Source organism: Macrotis lagotis, chromosome 5 (assembly GCF_037893015.1).
Source record: "Macrotis lagotis isolate mMagLag1 chromosome 5, bilby.v1.9.chrom.fasta, whole genome shotgun sequence".
NCBI lineage: Eukaryota > Metazoa > Chordata > Mammalia > Peramelemorphia > Peramelidae > Macrotis > Macrotis lagotis.
Window position 1 is genome coordinate 193,198,682 of NC_133662.1, and position 17,287 is coordinate 193,215,968.

A 17,287-nucleotide genomic window follows, 5' to 3' on the forward strand; every position below is an offset into this window, starting at 1 on the left:
ATTGAGACTTATGGTCTGGCAAAGACTGGTCCTTCTAAAAAAACCTTATTAAAAGTACACTTTCTTCTCTCAGATCAGGATTGTTTCAGAAATACAATTTAATACAGTAAGCACTGACATGTGTCAGATATGGGGCAGGCATCATGCTAGGCAGTGGGAACACAAATAGACTTCCCTGAAGGAACTTCCATTCTACTGGAAAATTCATGAAGTGTGGATACAGCTGCTAGGAGGGGATGGGTGGTAGAACTGGCCACAAATAAAGATCAAAATCTGAATTTTTATGCAGAAAAATTATCAGGTTGATTTTATTCCCCCTAGGATATAGGATGCAAGATATGAACTCTTTGGACTAGAAATCCTCTAAGGTCTCCCCTAATTCTAAACCAAGGACCCGAACAACCTCTCTGATAGGATCCTATTAATCTCTTCTTACCTGCTTCTTATAAGCTTGGGATATGTTTTTACCAAGAAGTCTGAGATGTTCCTGTTGGTGAGGTCTTGTAGGATTTCTGTGCTGCGTTGTACTCTCTGGAGACATGAGAGAGGAATCTCCATTAATTACCTTGGAGTCTAGAGTCCCTTTGACTTCAGTGACCTCCAGTTAACTGAACTATTTCTTATCCTTTGAAAAACAAAACTTTCTGTTATCTTGGAGGATTTTGATGAAATAGCAAAATATGAATAAGGACTGTGTGTGTCTTTGGCCACCAGAGGGGAATATTGTTTCAAATTTAGGAGCAGATGCATTAGTGTTTTTATTTTTCAAATTGGTCAGAATCAGCTTTCAGAAAGAACAAGGCACATGCATCCCCTCAATATGTATTTTAATTGCTTAATTCTCTTCTATTTATCTTTCCTTTCCCTTTGTATTCTCACCTCTTCTCCTTTTATCCTCACTTCATTTAATTTCCTTTCCCCTTGCCAAAAGGCATACATGGGCACTGCCAACTGCCCTGCTTGCCAAAGGTTGCTGACCTGAGGAACAATCTTTTCCAAATAATGTTTTAACCTTCATCTAATCAGAAAAAATTTGAACTTTAATCCATTCCCTGGCCAATTTTCCATACAAAAATTGTATTTTATTTTTTAAATATTTAATATACATCTATCTTGCCCCTGACAATATAAAATAAACTTCTTGAAAGTAAACACTGTTAATCCTTTGGTTTTGTATGCCCAAGATCTAGTGTAGTATATACTACATAGTAGATGCTTAATACTTGTTCATTGATTGATCTAAGTCATCAGTAATTAGTGCTAATCAAATCTCTGAATTTGTTTTTGATAATTTGATGTTTTGATCACTGTATCTCAACATAATTATTTTGCTTTGTGTGTATTTTATTTTATGTATTTAAAAAACATTATTTTGAAAAGAGATCCATGGTCTTCACCAGATTGTCAAAAGGGTCCACCACACACACACACAGAAACTAAGAAACTCTAATCTTGACTATCCCTTTTGTAGTTCAGGAAAGTCAACTATCCTTCTTTGTTATCTAAGGGTTTAAGTCTAGAATTCTGAATTTGTGTATAGAATAGATCATATAGGGAAGAGACCTTGGAGATCATCTAATTAGCCAGGAAAGCTCTTCAATGTCTCTAAAGCAAAAGTGAGAGGGCTGTTTATTACTCCTTCCATCCAAATGTTTCCCAGGATAAAATTCTTAAAAAAAGAGTGTAGAATCTTAGAAAGGGCAGATCATAGGATCAGAGATTTAGAGCCAGGAGGATTTTTAGAGGTCATCTCCAACCAACCCCCTTTATTTTATAATAAGGAAATTGAGTCCAAGAAGAGTGAAGTTATTTGTTCAAAGTCACAAAGGTAGTAAATGGTAAAACCAAAATACAAACTCAGGTCCCCAATTCCAAATCTCGCCATTTTTCTCTTGGATCAGTCATCCGATGTGATTTGCCATAGGAACCACTAATGGTCCTAATATGGTCTCACTGAGAGGGATTAGATCTCATTTGATTGGTTTAGATTTCAAGGGCACAGATTTCATAGATTTTTAAGACATAGATTCCAGTTCACTTTAGGAACAAGGATAAGAATGATTGAACAATGAAATGACAAGTTCCCCATCACTTGAATGTTCAAAGCACTTTGATAACCACCTGTCACAGATGTTGTATAAGAGATTTATAGTTTAGCTAAATAGCTACTTCGTTAAACTAGATGACTTATGAGATCCTTCTAATTTCTTGAGGCTGAACTTGATTGAAAAGTGAGTGAGTAGAAACTTGCCTAAGAGAATAAATCTCTCTGATCTCAGATCATATTTCACATCCACCAAACTCAGTCATCTTTTTAAATTTCTCTTGACAATTGTAATAACCTTGTTATAGTTGTTTGGTTGTAAATCTCCATCTTTTGCCTTTTGGAATATCCTACATGGAGATTTTCTTTTCTTTACAATAATTAGTACCAAATCTTGTGTGACACTGACTGGTTCTTTGGTCCTGGAACTCTTTATTTTTGAACACTTGCAATATTTTTTTTATATTACTGGCTGATGTTTTCAGTTTAGGGTTTCTTTCAGAGAGTGATTAGTGGATTTTTTTTCTATTTGTGCTTTGTCTTCTTATTTAATAAATCCAGGAAATCTTCTTTCATGATTTCCTGAAATATGACATTCAGATTTGGGGTGGCAGTGGTTATGGTTTTCAGAATTCAAAGATTTTTAGATATTTTTTCATGGATCCATTTTCTGGTCAGTTATTTTTAATAGTAGATGCCTTGCAACATGCCTGGCATAGGGGAAGCATTTAATAAAATCATTTCTTCTATTTTTTTCAGTCTTTTGACTTCATTCTTAACATTTCATCTCATGAATTCACCGAATTCTATTTACTCTATTCTCTTTTCCAGGCTCCTTCCAGCTCTAAATACCTAATTCTATGTTCTTAATTGTTGTCTGGGCCACAGAATGAATGAGATGGAGTAACATGTTATCAGCCTGAAAATGTGGGCTGGAGCCAAAACTGAAGGGCTTCACATGCCAGAAGAGTCTGTATTTTATCTTAGAAGCACTAGAGTCAACTGGCCAGGTGGTAAATTTTCAGTGCAAGTATTTATGCCTCAGAAACTTTCAAACCTTACTAATCAAGGATTGATTTGTCCATTTGTTGATGATCTTTTCTTAAGACAGTATTCAAGAAAATGTTAATAATACAGATTAAACTTAAATTTATTCAATTTTTTATGTCTGCTCGTTTGGGGGCAAGCTAATTACTAAACATTTACTAATATGCCCCTGCAACAGGGAATCACTGAAACTTCTTGATCAGGAGGATGACATGATCAGACCTGAGCTAGAGGAATGATGCTGTAAACTGGGTGTAAATGATTACAGAGACAGAGAATGAGTGTGCTGGCACCATAATGCCAAACATTGGGGAATATTGGCTGAGTGGTTGCATGAAAGGATGAATTTGGTGTCGTTTGGCCCTTTGCCACATTATTTTCTTAGCTCCTTTTGGATAGCTAACTATAAAGGAAGATGAGGGTCCAGGTTAGTCCATTACTCAGCTCCTGTTTTGATGTGATGCTCAATGGTCAGACTCTTGGAGAGTTGCCTGGTACCTGGGGAGGAGGAGGGCCCCCTGCCCCCTCAGGGCACTCTGGCAGCATTGTGAGCTTCTCTTGGGTGCTGCACTTGCAGGCAGGAGAGGGGTTGTCTGCTGTCCATTTTTGCTTCTGGAACAGATGAGTCATGTTAGAAGAAATAGAGGGGGTCTTCCAGGATGTAGAATTGCCACAGGGATAATTCCTGGATCAGGAAAGAGAATATTTTAAATTCCAGTTATAACATACACAAAACCTCAGCACAAAATACTGGACTACATCCTGTTATATTAGCATTCAATTCAACTTAGCAAACAGTTGTTCCTACTTTGTGCAAGGCAGAATACTGGGGAGGGGATGATGTTCATTGAAACAAGTCAGAGGCTGAGAGAAGACTTTGTCTTGATCCCTTTGGGTTTTTGCACAACTTCCCTGATAGGACCATAATTAATCAGAGCTGGAAGGCACTATCAGTCCCTGGAAGAGCATTTCATGCAATTGCCTTCCTCCAACTCTGTCTTTTAAAAAAATGATGCATAGTGGAAGTCCACAGAGATTAACAGCCTTGTTCAAGGTCCCATAGGTAGGAAGAATTTGAATCCTGACATGGAATGAAACCCAAGTCTTGTCTACAAGACACCATACTGGTTTTCACTGTTAAATTCCTGGAATGAATCCATCCTCTCTCCCAGGAGCGGCAACTTTTTGCCACTATCTGTTCCATTTGGAAAACCAGCAACAAGAAGACACTCAGACTTACTGAAGAGACTCTTCTCTCAGGCAGCGATTTCCAAACCCTGGTTTATTCAGGAGGACTTCAGCAAGAGTGGATAGCTGTTCATTGCCTGGCTGCTCAGAGCTAAGCAGATTGGAAAAAAACTTTATTTTACAGAAACAATTCTGTGGCAGAGTACACCAACCCAACCATTATTGGGATGTGTGGGAAAGAAGTTGACTTGAAGTAGTCACTGACGGGGAGGAGGCTGAGTATTTATTTTCTGAAGCTGGGTCAGAGCAGGTACCTGGGATAATAGCTCACAATACATAACATTTTAAGATCTGAAAATCACATTATACACATCATTTCATTTGTTCCTCCCAAAAGAGGAATCTTTATTTTCATTTTGCAAATAAGGAAACAGAGGCACAAGAATATTAAATGATGTGCACAAAATTCACAGGTATTGTGTCAGGATCAGGACTTAGACCCAGATCTCTTAATGCTTAAACTTGTGATTATTTTTTTCACTGTACCATAATGCCTGTCTGATTTAAATGAATTGACCAAGGACTTCTGACCAAAGAGTATCAGAGCTAGAACATTTAAACATTAATGCATACTATAAGGGACCAAAGATGAGTATAACATCTTCAGCCCCCTAATGGTATTCTTTCTCTCTTGGGTCATTTTCTATGGCTATTTGCCTGGTTCTGGATATTGCCTGTATTATAACTTTCTAAGAAGTAAAAGCAGAAGCTTAGATGTCTAAGATCAGACAAAAGTAAAGAATTTATTAACTTCCCAATAGGGTGAGCAAGTTAAAAAGACCTGGGAACAGGGTACAACTCTCTTTAGGAGGGTCAGGGTACACTTGTGGCATACAAATGGGTATCATAGACCTGGAAGGGAATCAGAGAAGCAAGTAGTGACCTCTGAGACTCCTAACCTGAAGAAGGTATACTGCTGCCCATAAATCCAGGGATGAAGCGTCAAAGCAGGGTACTCTCCAAAAGGGGGAATGATGACAGCAAGCAGCAAAGCCAAACACACAAAACCAGCCGGGAGCACAATCTGTTAGACAGAAGACATGTCAGACCCTGACACCTCCAGGGGACAGTCTAAAAAACTCTGACTGGTGTTCACAGCCCTTTGTAAGCCACTTTGTGCTACCAACCCCTTTATGCTCTTTGTAAACCTCTAGGAAGTGGCCGAATTGGGACACAAACTTAGATCTTTGGGACCCAACACTTTGTCTACATATCATAAAGGGTCTCATCACCCATCTATCAAGAACCTCTTAGTGCCAGGCAGTTCACAAAAGCTATCTCATTTGATCCTCACAACAATCATGGGAGGTCAGTGCTATTATTATCTATATTTCACAGTTGAGTAAACTGAGGCAGAAATAGATTAATGGACTAGTCCAGGGTCACACATCTAGTAAATGTCTGAGGATGGATTTGAACTCAGGTCTTCCTGATATCAAGTCCTAACATCTATCATGCCACCTAAGTCACTTCATCTTCCATACCTTAAATTCTTTGGTTCCTCAGTTTCACCTTGGTTAAAAAAGGGAATAAAAATAACACTAATGTGCCAGATGTCATGTGAGGACTAATTAAGAAATGCCTATAAATGTTAATTCAAATATTTAAATAATTTATAAGAACATTCTAACTATATCACTTTTTGGGGAGGTCTGAATCTGTTGATTTTATCCCTGTAGAAAATGCCTGGAGAGAAAAATCCTTCTATCAATGTCTATCAGCACTTGTTTCGCAAACTAGAGTTTTAAAGAATGACCTATATTATGTAAGTCTAAATTACACTATTTTTTTACTTAGTTGAGTTTGATTTTAATGAAGTCAGCTTGTGTAATTTGATAATAATAATACCTAAGATTTTTATATAGGTTATCTCATTTGATCTTCACACCTGTGAGGTGGATGCTAGTATTAAAATTGTTTTATAGATGGAGAAATTGAGGGAGAAGGGAAAGAGAGACAGAGGAGAGAGAGAGAGAGAGAGAGAGAGAGAGAGAGAGAGAGAGAGAGAGGAGAAACAGAGAGGAAGAGAGAGATAAAGAGAGAAGAGAGAGGTAGAATACTTCTATGAGATCATGCATGCATAACATGTAAGACACAGTAAGAAGACTGCAATATTGGAACCACAGCCTTAGAACTTTCTCAAGTCCTAAGGAACATTTGACCAAAACCAAGGGTTGAGTACCTGAGCAAGGAAGTCTCTGTGGCTGCGGAGAGCATGGTAGAACCTCTTGATGAGCAAGGCCTGGACGTGCTGGCTGAGCAACCGGGGACCCTTGTTCAGTTGCACCTTGCAGTTCTCTGGCTCCTTGCTCCCTGGTCCCTCACTGGGATGGGTTGGTTCTGGGGCTGGGGAGCCATTGGCAGCCTGGGGTCCTCTTGTGGTTTTCTCATTAATCCTCAAACTGGAACTAAAACTTGGTCTTTTCTGCTGAGTGTCACCTGATTTTTGGAAATTGAAGGCTCATTTGGAAGAATGCTCATGAGGAAAGAAAAAAAACCTATTTTTTCCAAAGCTTACTAGTCATCCTTACCCATGGAGGCTGGGAGAACACCATACTAATGTCCTTGGCACTGAGCATAGTATCTTACCAATTTTGAGACCCATGATTTAATAAGTAAGGGAATTCCAGGTGAGGGTATTCTTCTACCAATGAGGCAGAAATTCTTCTACCTGTGTTTCAGATTCCAATCTAAGAGGGGCCCCTGAAGCAGATTGGGAGGTTGGGAGGTTGACTGCCTTACCCAGAGGCACAGAGCAGATAACTATCCTAGGTTGGATCTGAACCCTGCTCTAAACTCACTTTACTCTGAGGGCAGCTCTCTATCAAGTAAGCCAACAACAATTATTTTTTTCTTTAATTTCTTTACACATTACTAAAATATTCTTGTTTAAGAGTAAATCTAATACTCCCTCCCCCCTACAAAAATATAAAACCTCATGAGAAATAAAGTAAAAGAAAGTGAAAAATATATTTCAGTCTGTGTTCTGATACCATCAGCTCTGTCTTGGGGTGATCACATTCTTTATCATAAGTCCACCATAGAAGTTACGTCCATATTTTTCCACAGTTGCTGTTGCTTATTATAATTCCCTCCCTCCATTCCTCCCCACTACCTTCTATTTTATTTTCTCTCCTTTCACTCTGTCCCTCTTCAAAAATGTGCTGTGGGGCAGCTGAGTGGCTCAGTGGACAGAGCACTGGCCCTGGGGCCAAGAGGCCCCAAGCCCACATCCCACCCCAGAGACCCAACAACCACCTGGCCCTGTGGTCCCGGGCAGACCACCAATCCCAGGACCTTGCAAAAAGTAAAAAAGAAAATGTGTTATGTCTCACTATCCTCTCCTATGATCTACCCTCTCCTCTATCACCCACATACCCCCTCTCCTCCCTCGTCCCTCTTCTCTCCCCCAACAATTATGCTGAGTTCTATGCCAAGCCCTGGTGATGAAAAGATAGACAAAATGCAGTCCTCCCTCATGGATGAGACAACACTAGAATGGGGGTTTCAGTGGATGTCGCTGGGAAAAACCCTGTAGCCTCTAGGTTAATCTTATGACCATAAGAACAATATGTGGCCTTGATCTAGAAATCCAATCTTCCAATGGATTTGGGGTGAGCCCCAAAGTATATGTGTTTGTACCTCTGTGTGTGTCATTGTGTATCTATGTCTGTTTGCATCTGTGTACATGTCTGTGTGTCAGGTGTGTATGTCTGTGTATCTGTGTCCATATGTGTATATCTGTGTAGTGTCTGGGTGTCCCTGTCTATGTGTCTGTCTGCGTCTGTGTGTGTGTCTCTGTGTGTGCTCGTGTGCATGCATTGCTAGGTTTCAACAGTTTCTACTTACAGCTTTCCCTGCCATTGTGAATAATGGTAGAAGATTAGAGGATCATGGATTTAGAGACAGAAGGGAACTGAAGTGCATCTAGTCCAATCTCTTCATTTTTTTTTTTCATTTTACTGATAAGGAAACTCAGACTCAGGAAATTGCCACAGGTTACACAGTAGTAAGCAGCAAGGGGGGGGGGGGGGATTTGAACCTAGTACTCTAATTTAATAACCATGACCATATAATGGGAAACTGAAGATTTGCCCCAGAGAGGCAAATGCAGCTGTTTTTAGCTCTCCAAGTTTTGGTTCAGGTGGTTCTCAAAATAAGAGATTCTTTAAGGAAAGGTGCTGCAGTGGACAGAGCACTGGCCTTGGAGTCAGGAGGACAGGAGTTCAAATATGCTCAGACACTTGATCTTTACTACCTGTGTGACCTTGGCCAAGTCACTTAATCCTGATTGCCTCACATGGGGCCATCTCCAGTCATCCTGATTCATATCTGGCCATTGGATCCAAATGGCTCCGGAGGAGAAAGTGAGGCTGATGACTTAGCCCAGCCCCCCCTCACTCTAATCCGTTTTATGTGCCTGTCATGGCATCACCTCCCTGATGTCATGATCTTCTTTGAGAATGAAGGACAAATTACAACAAAAAGAAACAAAACACAAAAACTTCATTATACCAATTCAGAAAGAAAGTTGCCAGCCCATACCTACAAACAGTGCTCCTGATTCAGAATCTCCTGTGACTCTCAGGAAAATCTACCAAGGAAAGAAATAGTAGATGTGAGTTGTATACACAGTTTGATTTTGTTAAGGTTATGCTTTATGTAGGGGAAAATATGTTCTAGCTTCTCATTCATTCAATCAGTTAATAAATACACATAAAGGATAAAAAAAATAAGAAAAGAGACAGACACTGGCTCATTGAGCTTATACTCTAGTAGGAAGATGAGACACAAACCTACATAAGGGAGGATTGGTCAAATGACTAATTTGATGAGTTTCTCAATCAATAGTTGGAAGGAAGCTAAAGGACATTTGCTGTTGGAATGTGAATATGGTCCACTGGACTGGTCTATACTTAACTGGGGTTCAGGGACCAGGACTGCCTCCTGATGACTGGCTGACTAAATCATCTGCCCATCCTTGTGCTCAATGAAAGCAGCAAGCTGTAAGACCCCACCAGGGGTTCCCTAAATCTAATTCACTAAAATCACTATGGGATAGCCTTTATTTACTGACGGGCACTCCCATCTACAGAAGATCCAGAAGGCATAAAGTACTAATTAGAATCTATTAGTAAATACTGGAGCACATAAAGTACACCAGTAGATATTATCAGACTAAACAGGAGCTGCCAGACAAACAGCCCCTTCCCATGGACCCTCGCTGTCATGGTAACTCAGCAACAGTGGGGCTGTCAAGGACCAGAGCTTCTGGTCCAAGCCCAGTTGCAAGGCGATCCTCACTGGCCATCCTCTTCCATCTCCAAGAAGCAAATTGTTGAAGAAATCTAGGAAGACAAGACTAGTTGAATTTGGAAAAGCTCAGTTTTGAGATTATCCACAAGGAAATCCCTAAAGCTTGGGCTGCCCAGGGAATCCCTCTTTTCTTTGAGAATGCAAGATTCTGGTATTTCATTGCCTAGGACCTTCAGAATACTCCTTTTCCTAAAGAGGAAATTAGATTTCAAGAACCAAAACTTTGAACCTTTTTCAGGTTATATGCAAGCACATGTTTGCTAATGGCAGGTGCTTCTGCTCCTGGAGAGGGGAAGAGAAAATTCCCTTTCTCCCTTTTTTCTCATAGCTCAGCTGTACTCTGGTCTGTGATCCATGGGAAAGGAGGGGGAAAAGAAGAGAAACCAAGATGGAGAGAGAGAGAGAGAGTCAGAAACAGAGAAAAACAGAGGAGAGAATGAGAGGTGAGAGAGAAGGAAAAAGAAAGGAGACGCACAGAGAGAGATAGTAAGAAGAAAGGGGAGAGAGAATCTCAACCAGTTCATTTTAAAAGACTGCAGGTGGTTCTTAAAAAACAAACCAAAACCTTGACCTCTGACTTTCAGTCACTAATCACCTTGCAGCAGCCCCTAGTTTCTGATGCCTTCATGCATGAAGGGCCACACTGTGTAATCTCTTCAGGTATACTGAAGAACCTCATCAGATATATCAGATCCCCTTACATAATTCTAATGTACAATAATCACAAAATCTCTTGTAATGCTCTGAAATACCCCAGCATAATCTCTTTTACCTCTTCCAGGGGAGTGTCAGAAATCCCAAAGCTACTGAGGCCCCGATCAGGGAGTGTTTCTTCCAGTTCTCTAAAGAGGCTGGCATAGGCCCTCTGCTTGAAATCTTTATTTGGGAGGAGGAAAATAAGCTCCTGGCCAATACATTCCACTAGCTTTGCTTCTGGTACATGATGGTGGATCATTTCAATTAGCTCATTTACATCTCCTGGAAAGAGTCAGAATATTATTAATCAATCACTTAATTAATTAATTAATCAATCAATTAAGTAGTTACAAAGTCAAAATTGCAACAGTCCCTGCTTTCAGAAAACTTATATTCTATTGTAGAGATAACTTGCCCATAGGATACACAGAGTAAATACAAAGGAATAGTAGGTGGGGGGGGAAGAGTGTGGGGGAAGAGTAGAGGAGGGGATTGAAAAGAGAGACGCTAGTTCTTGGGGAGAACAGGAAAAACTTCATGTGAACATCTTATGCAGAGACCAGTATTCTGTAGGTTTGCTACAGTCTTGGCTGTTTTCCCTTTTCTTCTCCCATTTGTCCTCTGGCTAATTCCCTATTCCTTATTGGACTTTTTAACTTGAGCAGTAGTAAGGCCAGAACATGGGGTAAAGCTCCAATTAAATTGCATCATTTTGACAATTCCCATCAAAGTCACAGAGGCAGGAAGGCAAATGGGACCATAAGGAGCATTTTGAAGTTATATAGGAAACAATTAGCCAATCAACAATCAGGTCTTCCAGACTCAGAGGCAGTCCACTCTACCATGCTGCTTATCAAGGAAAGCAAAATACAAATGGCCCCTTCCTCTAAGAGTTCATATCCTTTTTGTCATATTTATTTTTAAAATTGGGTAACAAGAAATGGAAATGGAGAGAAAAGAACCTACTATCTATTCAAGGGCAGGATGGATTCATGTTTGTTGTGAAATACCTATGCTTATGGGGCAGCTAGATGGTACAATGGGTAGACCCCTCCCCCCCAGGGTCTGGAGTTAGAAAGTCTTGTCTTCCTGAGTTCAAATCCAGATGCTAGATGCTTATTGGCTGTGTGACCTTGGGCAAGTCACTTCACCCTCTGTGCCTCAGTTTCCTCATCTGTAAAATGATCTGGAGGAGAAAATGGCAAATCATTCTATTCACATTGCCAAGAAAACCCCACAGAGTCTGACACGACTGAAGAATGACTAAACAACACGTGTGTCTACAAGGCATATCTAAATGTCTAGACATGGCTCAAGGGCAAATTGGAGAGAAAGCCTTGGAAGCTGACTCAAGAGGATACAACTTCTGCTTTAGTAGGGAATAAAAGGAAGACAATGGCCCCTTCTCCAAGAAGACTGTTGGTTTAGATTTATATCTGAGTCCCCTCCCCCCTAAAATAATGCTCATCTAAGGGTACAAGTCTGATTCAGAACAAAAGTCACTTGTCTGGTCTCTAGCCCTTAAGAAGGAAGGTAACCCTTTAAGCATAAATTCATCAGCTTAACTATTTCCCCACCAAATTACTGATTATATAAGAGAGCATCATGAATAATATATAATGAGTAAGCCTATTATCTATGTGAAATGGCAGAGAGGAATTGAAGAATCTCTGCAGATTAGAATAAACCAGAAAATTCACAAGAGTGAAATTTCTTAAGATGGCAACTAGAGACAACAAAAAAGACCTTAATGGTAACAAGAGGAAATTTTCTCTTGAAGTCTCTAGGGAGCCAAGGTAGATTTCAGGGACATGTTGAGAAATCAGCTCCTCCTACATAACTGCTGCTTGGAAAGTTCTTATAATTGTTTCTCTCTCAAAGTGTATATTGAACTAAGTGTATTTTTTCCCCCAAAAGCTCTGGCACTAATTCTACCCAGCGCACTCAGGTCCATAGTGTCCTATCAGCATTCTCTCCAACAATTAAGAGCCACCTCTTTCTACACAAATGCAGGGGCAAAATGCCCTGAAGCTCCAGTGCCCGCTACAAAATAGGCATTTAATAACCATTCTAGGATTGATTGACTGCCTGTGCAGTCAATAATGTAATCTCCCTAATACGAAACTCCAGTTCCTTCATTTCTGTGTCCTAAACCTTTGTCACATCTTTCTATCTCCCCCCCAACCCCCCCCCCCCCATACCTATTATGCCTTTGAACAAAATATAAACTCCTCAGCATTCAGGGGTTTTGGAAACCTTCCTTTCCAATTCCTACACCCTCACTTTATGCTCCAGACAAACTGGATCATTCCACGTTTGCTCTTATCCTATCCTATGTAACCTCTATAACTTTAAGGATACCAACTCCCATGCCCAGCTTCTTTTCCCCAACCCTCAATTAATGACATCATTCTCCTCTAAGGTCCAGATTAATTGTGACCTGAATCCCTAAAGTCTTTTCTGATTTTTTCCAGATAGAAATGAACCCTCTCTCCTTAGGACTTTCAGGTCACACAGTTTAATATCTTTTTTTGCATTTAGTTATTTTAAAATTTGTATCATAACTTTTTTGTATATTCATATCACTCTTTCCCTTTGCCCTCTGACACATTCCAGTCCAGAGAGCATTGGGCAAGTCAGAATCTCTCAGTGCTCTAGGTCACTCTCTAAGATTAGAGAATCTAAGTTGGAGAGAAAGTGCCAATTTGTATTGGGAGTTGAGTGAAATCATAGTTTTCTTCCTACTCTTGGCCTTCTAGTCCTCTGCTCTTTGGACTTGTCCTTACAGGGGTTCACTCTCCCCCACCCCCACTTTCGTTTCTAGTTTTTATTTATGTGTTGTCTCTCTTTTTAAAAATTGTATTTAATCTCTAATGCTTGACATGATTCTTGGCACTTATTAAATGGTATGTCTCATTATCTATCTATCATCTATATATTCATCTTTCTATCTACCTATCCCTCATACATAAGAGAAATTTAAATTAAAACAACTGTGAGATATCATCTTACACCTAAAATGTCTAAAATGATAGAAAAAAAGTGACAGATGTTGGAGAGCATATAAAAAAACTGGGACATTAATTCACTTTTGGTTGAACTGTGAAATGATCTAACCATTTTGGACAGCAATTTGGAATTATGCCCAAAGAGGTATAAAACTGCTTATACCCTTTGATCCAGCAACACCACTATTAAGTCTTCTTTGTAAGTGATTAGGCGAATATATTTAAAATATTTATAGTAGCTCTCTTTGTGGTAGCAAAGAACCAGAAAGTGAAGAGATGCCCACTAACTGGGGAGTGGCTAAACGATTGTAATATATAAGAAATGATGAGTTGGTTGATTTTTTAAAAAAAAAACATGGAAAGACTTGCAGAAAATAATGAAGAGTGAAATGAATAGAACCAAGAGAACATTGTAGATAATAACAGCAATATTGTTCTAAGAATAATTCTGAACAGTTAAGTAACTTCGAGTATTCTATTCAAATCAACTACAAATGATCTAAGAAAGATGATATCCACCTCCCATAAAAGAACTGATAAACAGAAGTATGTATAATATGGTTATATGTCTATATAGTTATATCTAGTGCTTATATATATATATAGTTATATAGCACTTAACGATATAGATATAATTTCTATTTATGGCCATATTATATATGCTTCATTTATACACATTTGTGTCCAATGATAGTTTTCTCAAGGGCAGGGTGGGTTGGGGCAGAAAAAAATAGAGAAAAAAAAGCAGAGAACAAAAGATAAGGAAGGAATTACAGAAAAGCAGTGTATCTTTGAAAATGATGTGTAGCATTTATTACCTAGTTTTTTAAAAAAAAAGTAAACAGTGCAAAATGGAATTCATGATTTTATATTGATTTGTCTTTTTATGTTGTGCTATGTATATGGAAATGTTCTTTTTTGGGGGGTTTTGTATTTAAGTTTGAAATAAATAAAAAATTTTTAATAAGAAAAACAAACAACACAAAAGAAAAACAAAATAGTTGCTTATAACCCCTTGCCAAGCCAGTTCAGCTGTTGGCTTTGATGGATGATAGTATTCTCTCAATTTAATGATGTCCATTGTTTAATTGTTTTTTGGTTGGCTCATATCCCCAAAAACTAGAAAAGGGAAAATGCTATAGTCTCATGAAGGCACAGGATGAAGGGAAAGGAAGAAGTATTTGAGGTTCTTTACAGCCCTGAAGCATGCCCAATAAAAGATGTTCCCAACTCCCTTCAAAGTACCTTAAAGAGACTCATATATATATAGATAGATACACACACACACACACACACACACACACACACACACACATATATATGTATGTATTTTATATTTTTCAAGGCAATGTGGTTAAGTGGCTTGCCCAAGGCCACACAGCTAGGTCATTATTAAGTGTCTGAGGATGGATTTGAACTCAGGTACTTCTGACTCCAGGGCCGGTGCTCTATCCACTGAGCACCTAGCCACCCCAATAGACTAATATTAAACAAAACTCATCATTTACACTTTTCTTTCTGATCTTGATAATCCAGATTTCAAAGAATACATTTTTTAAACCTCAGGGGGGAAAATCTGTACTAAACTATGAACTTTCTTTCTTTGTTTTCTTTCTTGGCAACAGGCAAATACCTTTTTTTTTTTTTAATAAAGTGGCAGCAGGCAAAGTGGCTATTCCAAAGATACCAGAATTGACTCTTAAGAAAGTAAATTGGACAGGAAGGTGTGGGCAGTACGTCATAGTGGATAGGGCACTGAACTTAAGTGTCTGGAGAGACCTGAGTTCTAACTCCAACTCATATACTAGCTTGATATCAGGCAAGACATCTAATTGTGCCTTATTTTTCTCATTTGTAAAATGAAGGAGCTGAATTCAATGTTTTCTAGGTTCCCTTCTGGATCTAGAGTTTTGATACTATGATCCAGGGAATTTTAGACTTCAGGCCTTTTTAATTTGGGAGATGAAGGAGAAAACACTTAGCTTTGGCTGAATCTGAGAGGTACAGGGGGGCATTTTTCCTTTCTCTCATTAAAATTCTAGAGTAGTATACACAGGCAGGGATGAGAAATGCAGATAAATACAGAAGGAACACCAACCTTGAGTTTTTCATTCCAATATTTTCATTGCTTACCGTCTAATACTTGTTCTGCTGTTATCTCTCCAAGCTTTGGGCAACTAATAGATGGACCTTTGGGTGTACAGCTACAGGCCTCCTAAACAGACAAATAAAAGGGAATGAGAAGACATCAATCATTTCTGTGATCATGTTCAATAGGTATGGGCTTCCCTTGATCACCATCACAATACCAATTTGTCATAGCTGGGAGTAGTGAACAAATCAATCTCCCCTTATCAGTATAAGACATTGCTGAGAATGTCTTTGAGGAAGCTATTACTGGGCAAAGGAGAGATAGAGCCAAGGAGGAAGGGAAAGAAGTCCTTATCTTTCTATCTCTTCCTAAGCCTCAGCCTATGTTTCACTCCTAGCCCTCATCCTTCTCCAGGACCTCCAGTCCCTCCTCAGTATTTATTCTTCCAGGTCATCCCCGCCTGCCTGGGCTTCCCTTTACTTCCTTCCTGAGCTTGGTCCTATAGTTAGCATTATACTTTACCTGCAGATCCTTTTACTCTTGGGAATTCTGGAGGCTGTTTCCTATTCCTTCTTCATCTCTATCTCATAGAATTCCTTACTTGCTTTACAACTCAGTTCACACATCACCTTCCACATGATGAAGTTATTCCTGATCACCCCATTTACCAGTGATTTATCCTCCCAAATACTTTGGGTTTATTTTCTGTGGCACAAGTGGGAAGCACATTGGGCTGGAGAGTTATTTTACTTTGCATTGATTTCACTCCCTTTTGGGAGATTTGGGATTGTCAATTTACCAATATCTTCTGAAAATTTTCCAAAAGGTCAGGGGCCAAGTCTATATAATCACAGCCCTTATCAGTGCAAGATTCAGCTCCGGAATGCAAACAAGGCTCTTTGGGGCAGTTTTAGAGTCAGCAGCCCAGACGCTCCTTCTCTTATCTTGTCCTGCCCTAATCACTGACCTGATGGGCTGTTGATGTTTTGCCAGACAGTTGGGGAGCCAGATAGAAACATACCTCACAGCCTTTCCCATGGCTCTGGATGTTTTTCATCTTACGCACCAAGGTTAGATAGAAACCTGTGCCAAAGCAATTTTTCAGAAAAAGGGGAGTCCCTGAGCAGTACAGCCTGCCTTGGGAAAGAATGGCTATCCGGTCCCCCAGAAGGTCAGCCTCATCCATGTGATGAGTGGACATGATGATGGTTCGTCCTGCGAATGAGAAGCAAGAAAAACCCTTCAGATGTTACCCTGCCTCACCTGGAATTCTCCACACCAGTGAAATTACAGATCCAAGTTTTCTTGGCAATGCTGGGGCTCAAGGATTTGAAATGGTCATGGATATTTTCTAGGCATAATACCAGTCAGCTCAAATTCTAGAATACAATGACAGTCAAGTTGAGTGGAGAGTGCTGCTGTCCTGATCTCAGGGAAAACTTGGATCAGTCCCATTCTAAGACCAGATCCAAGGCCTAACTAGGAATGCTCAGTGGGCCACAATAGGACAATTCACTTATAAACCATGCCACTTGGACATTGGATGCCTTTATGAAATGATATGATTAAATACTTCTCTTTGGGTCTTTGCAAACAAATATATGCACATATTAATTGGAGGTCCTATTCCAAAAGGAAATAAGTAGAGTTCTAGACTATTGAATCACCAGTGAATAGCACATGGAAAGCTTATTCAGTGGTTAGATAGTCAGAAAATCTTTCTATCTGTCTTATTAGGAGATAGTCATTATTCAATTTAACGGAGTTTGGACCAAAGGAGTAACTTAGCAATTCCTAGACTTGAGGCAAGTGAAAAGGAGAGAGATATATAGCCTC

The 17,287-nt window shown here is 39.5% G+C and overlaps 1 protein-coding gene across 2 annotated transcripts in view; it reads right to left on the minus strand.

The window, feature by feature from the left end:
- ABCA4 (ATP binding cassette subfamily A member 4) overlaps window positions 1-17,287 on the minus strand; it is a 136,599-nt gene that overhangs the window by 42,306 nt on the left and 77,006 nt on the right. For both annotated transcript variants that reach the window (XM_074188198.1, XM_074188199.1), the window contains 9 exons: window positions 16,473-16,666; window positions 15,493-15,574; window positions 10,428-10,633; window positions 8,885-8,933; window positions 6,522-6,778; window positions 5,239-5,363; window positions 4,332-4,430; window positions 3,590-3,776; window positions 437-531 (listed from right to left, as the gene is read on the minus strand). In XM_074188198.1, coding sequence (XP_074044299.1) covers window positions 437-531; window positions 3,590-3,776; window positions 4,332-4,430; window positions 5,239-5,363; window positions 6,522-6,778; window positions 8,885-8,933; window positions 10,428-10,633; window positions 15,493-15,574; window positions 16,473-16,666 — 1,294 coding nt within the window. The remainder of the gene's footprint in view (window positions 1-436; window positions 532-3,589; window positions 3,777-4,331; window positions 4,431-5,238; window positions 5,364-6,521; window positions 6,779-8,884; window positions 8,934-10,427; window positions 10,634-15,492; window positions 15,575-16,472; window positions 16,667-17,287) is intronic.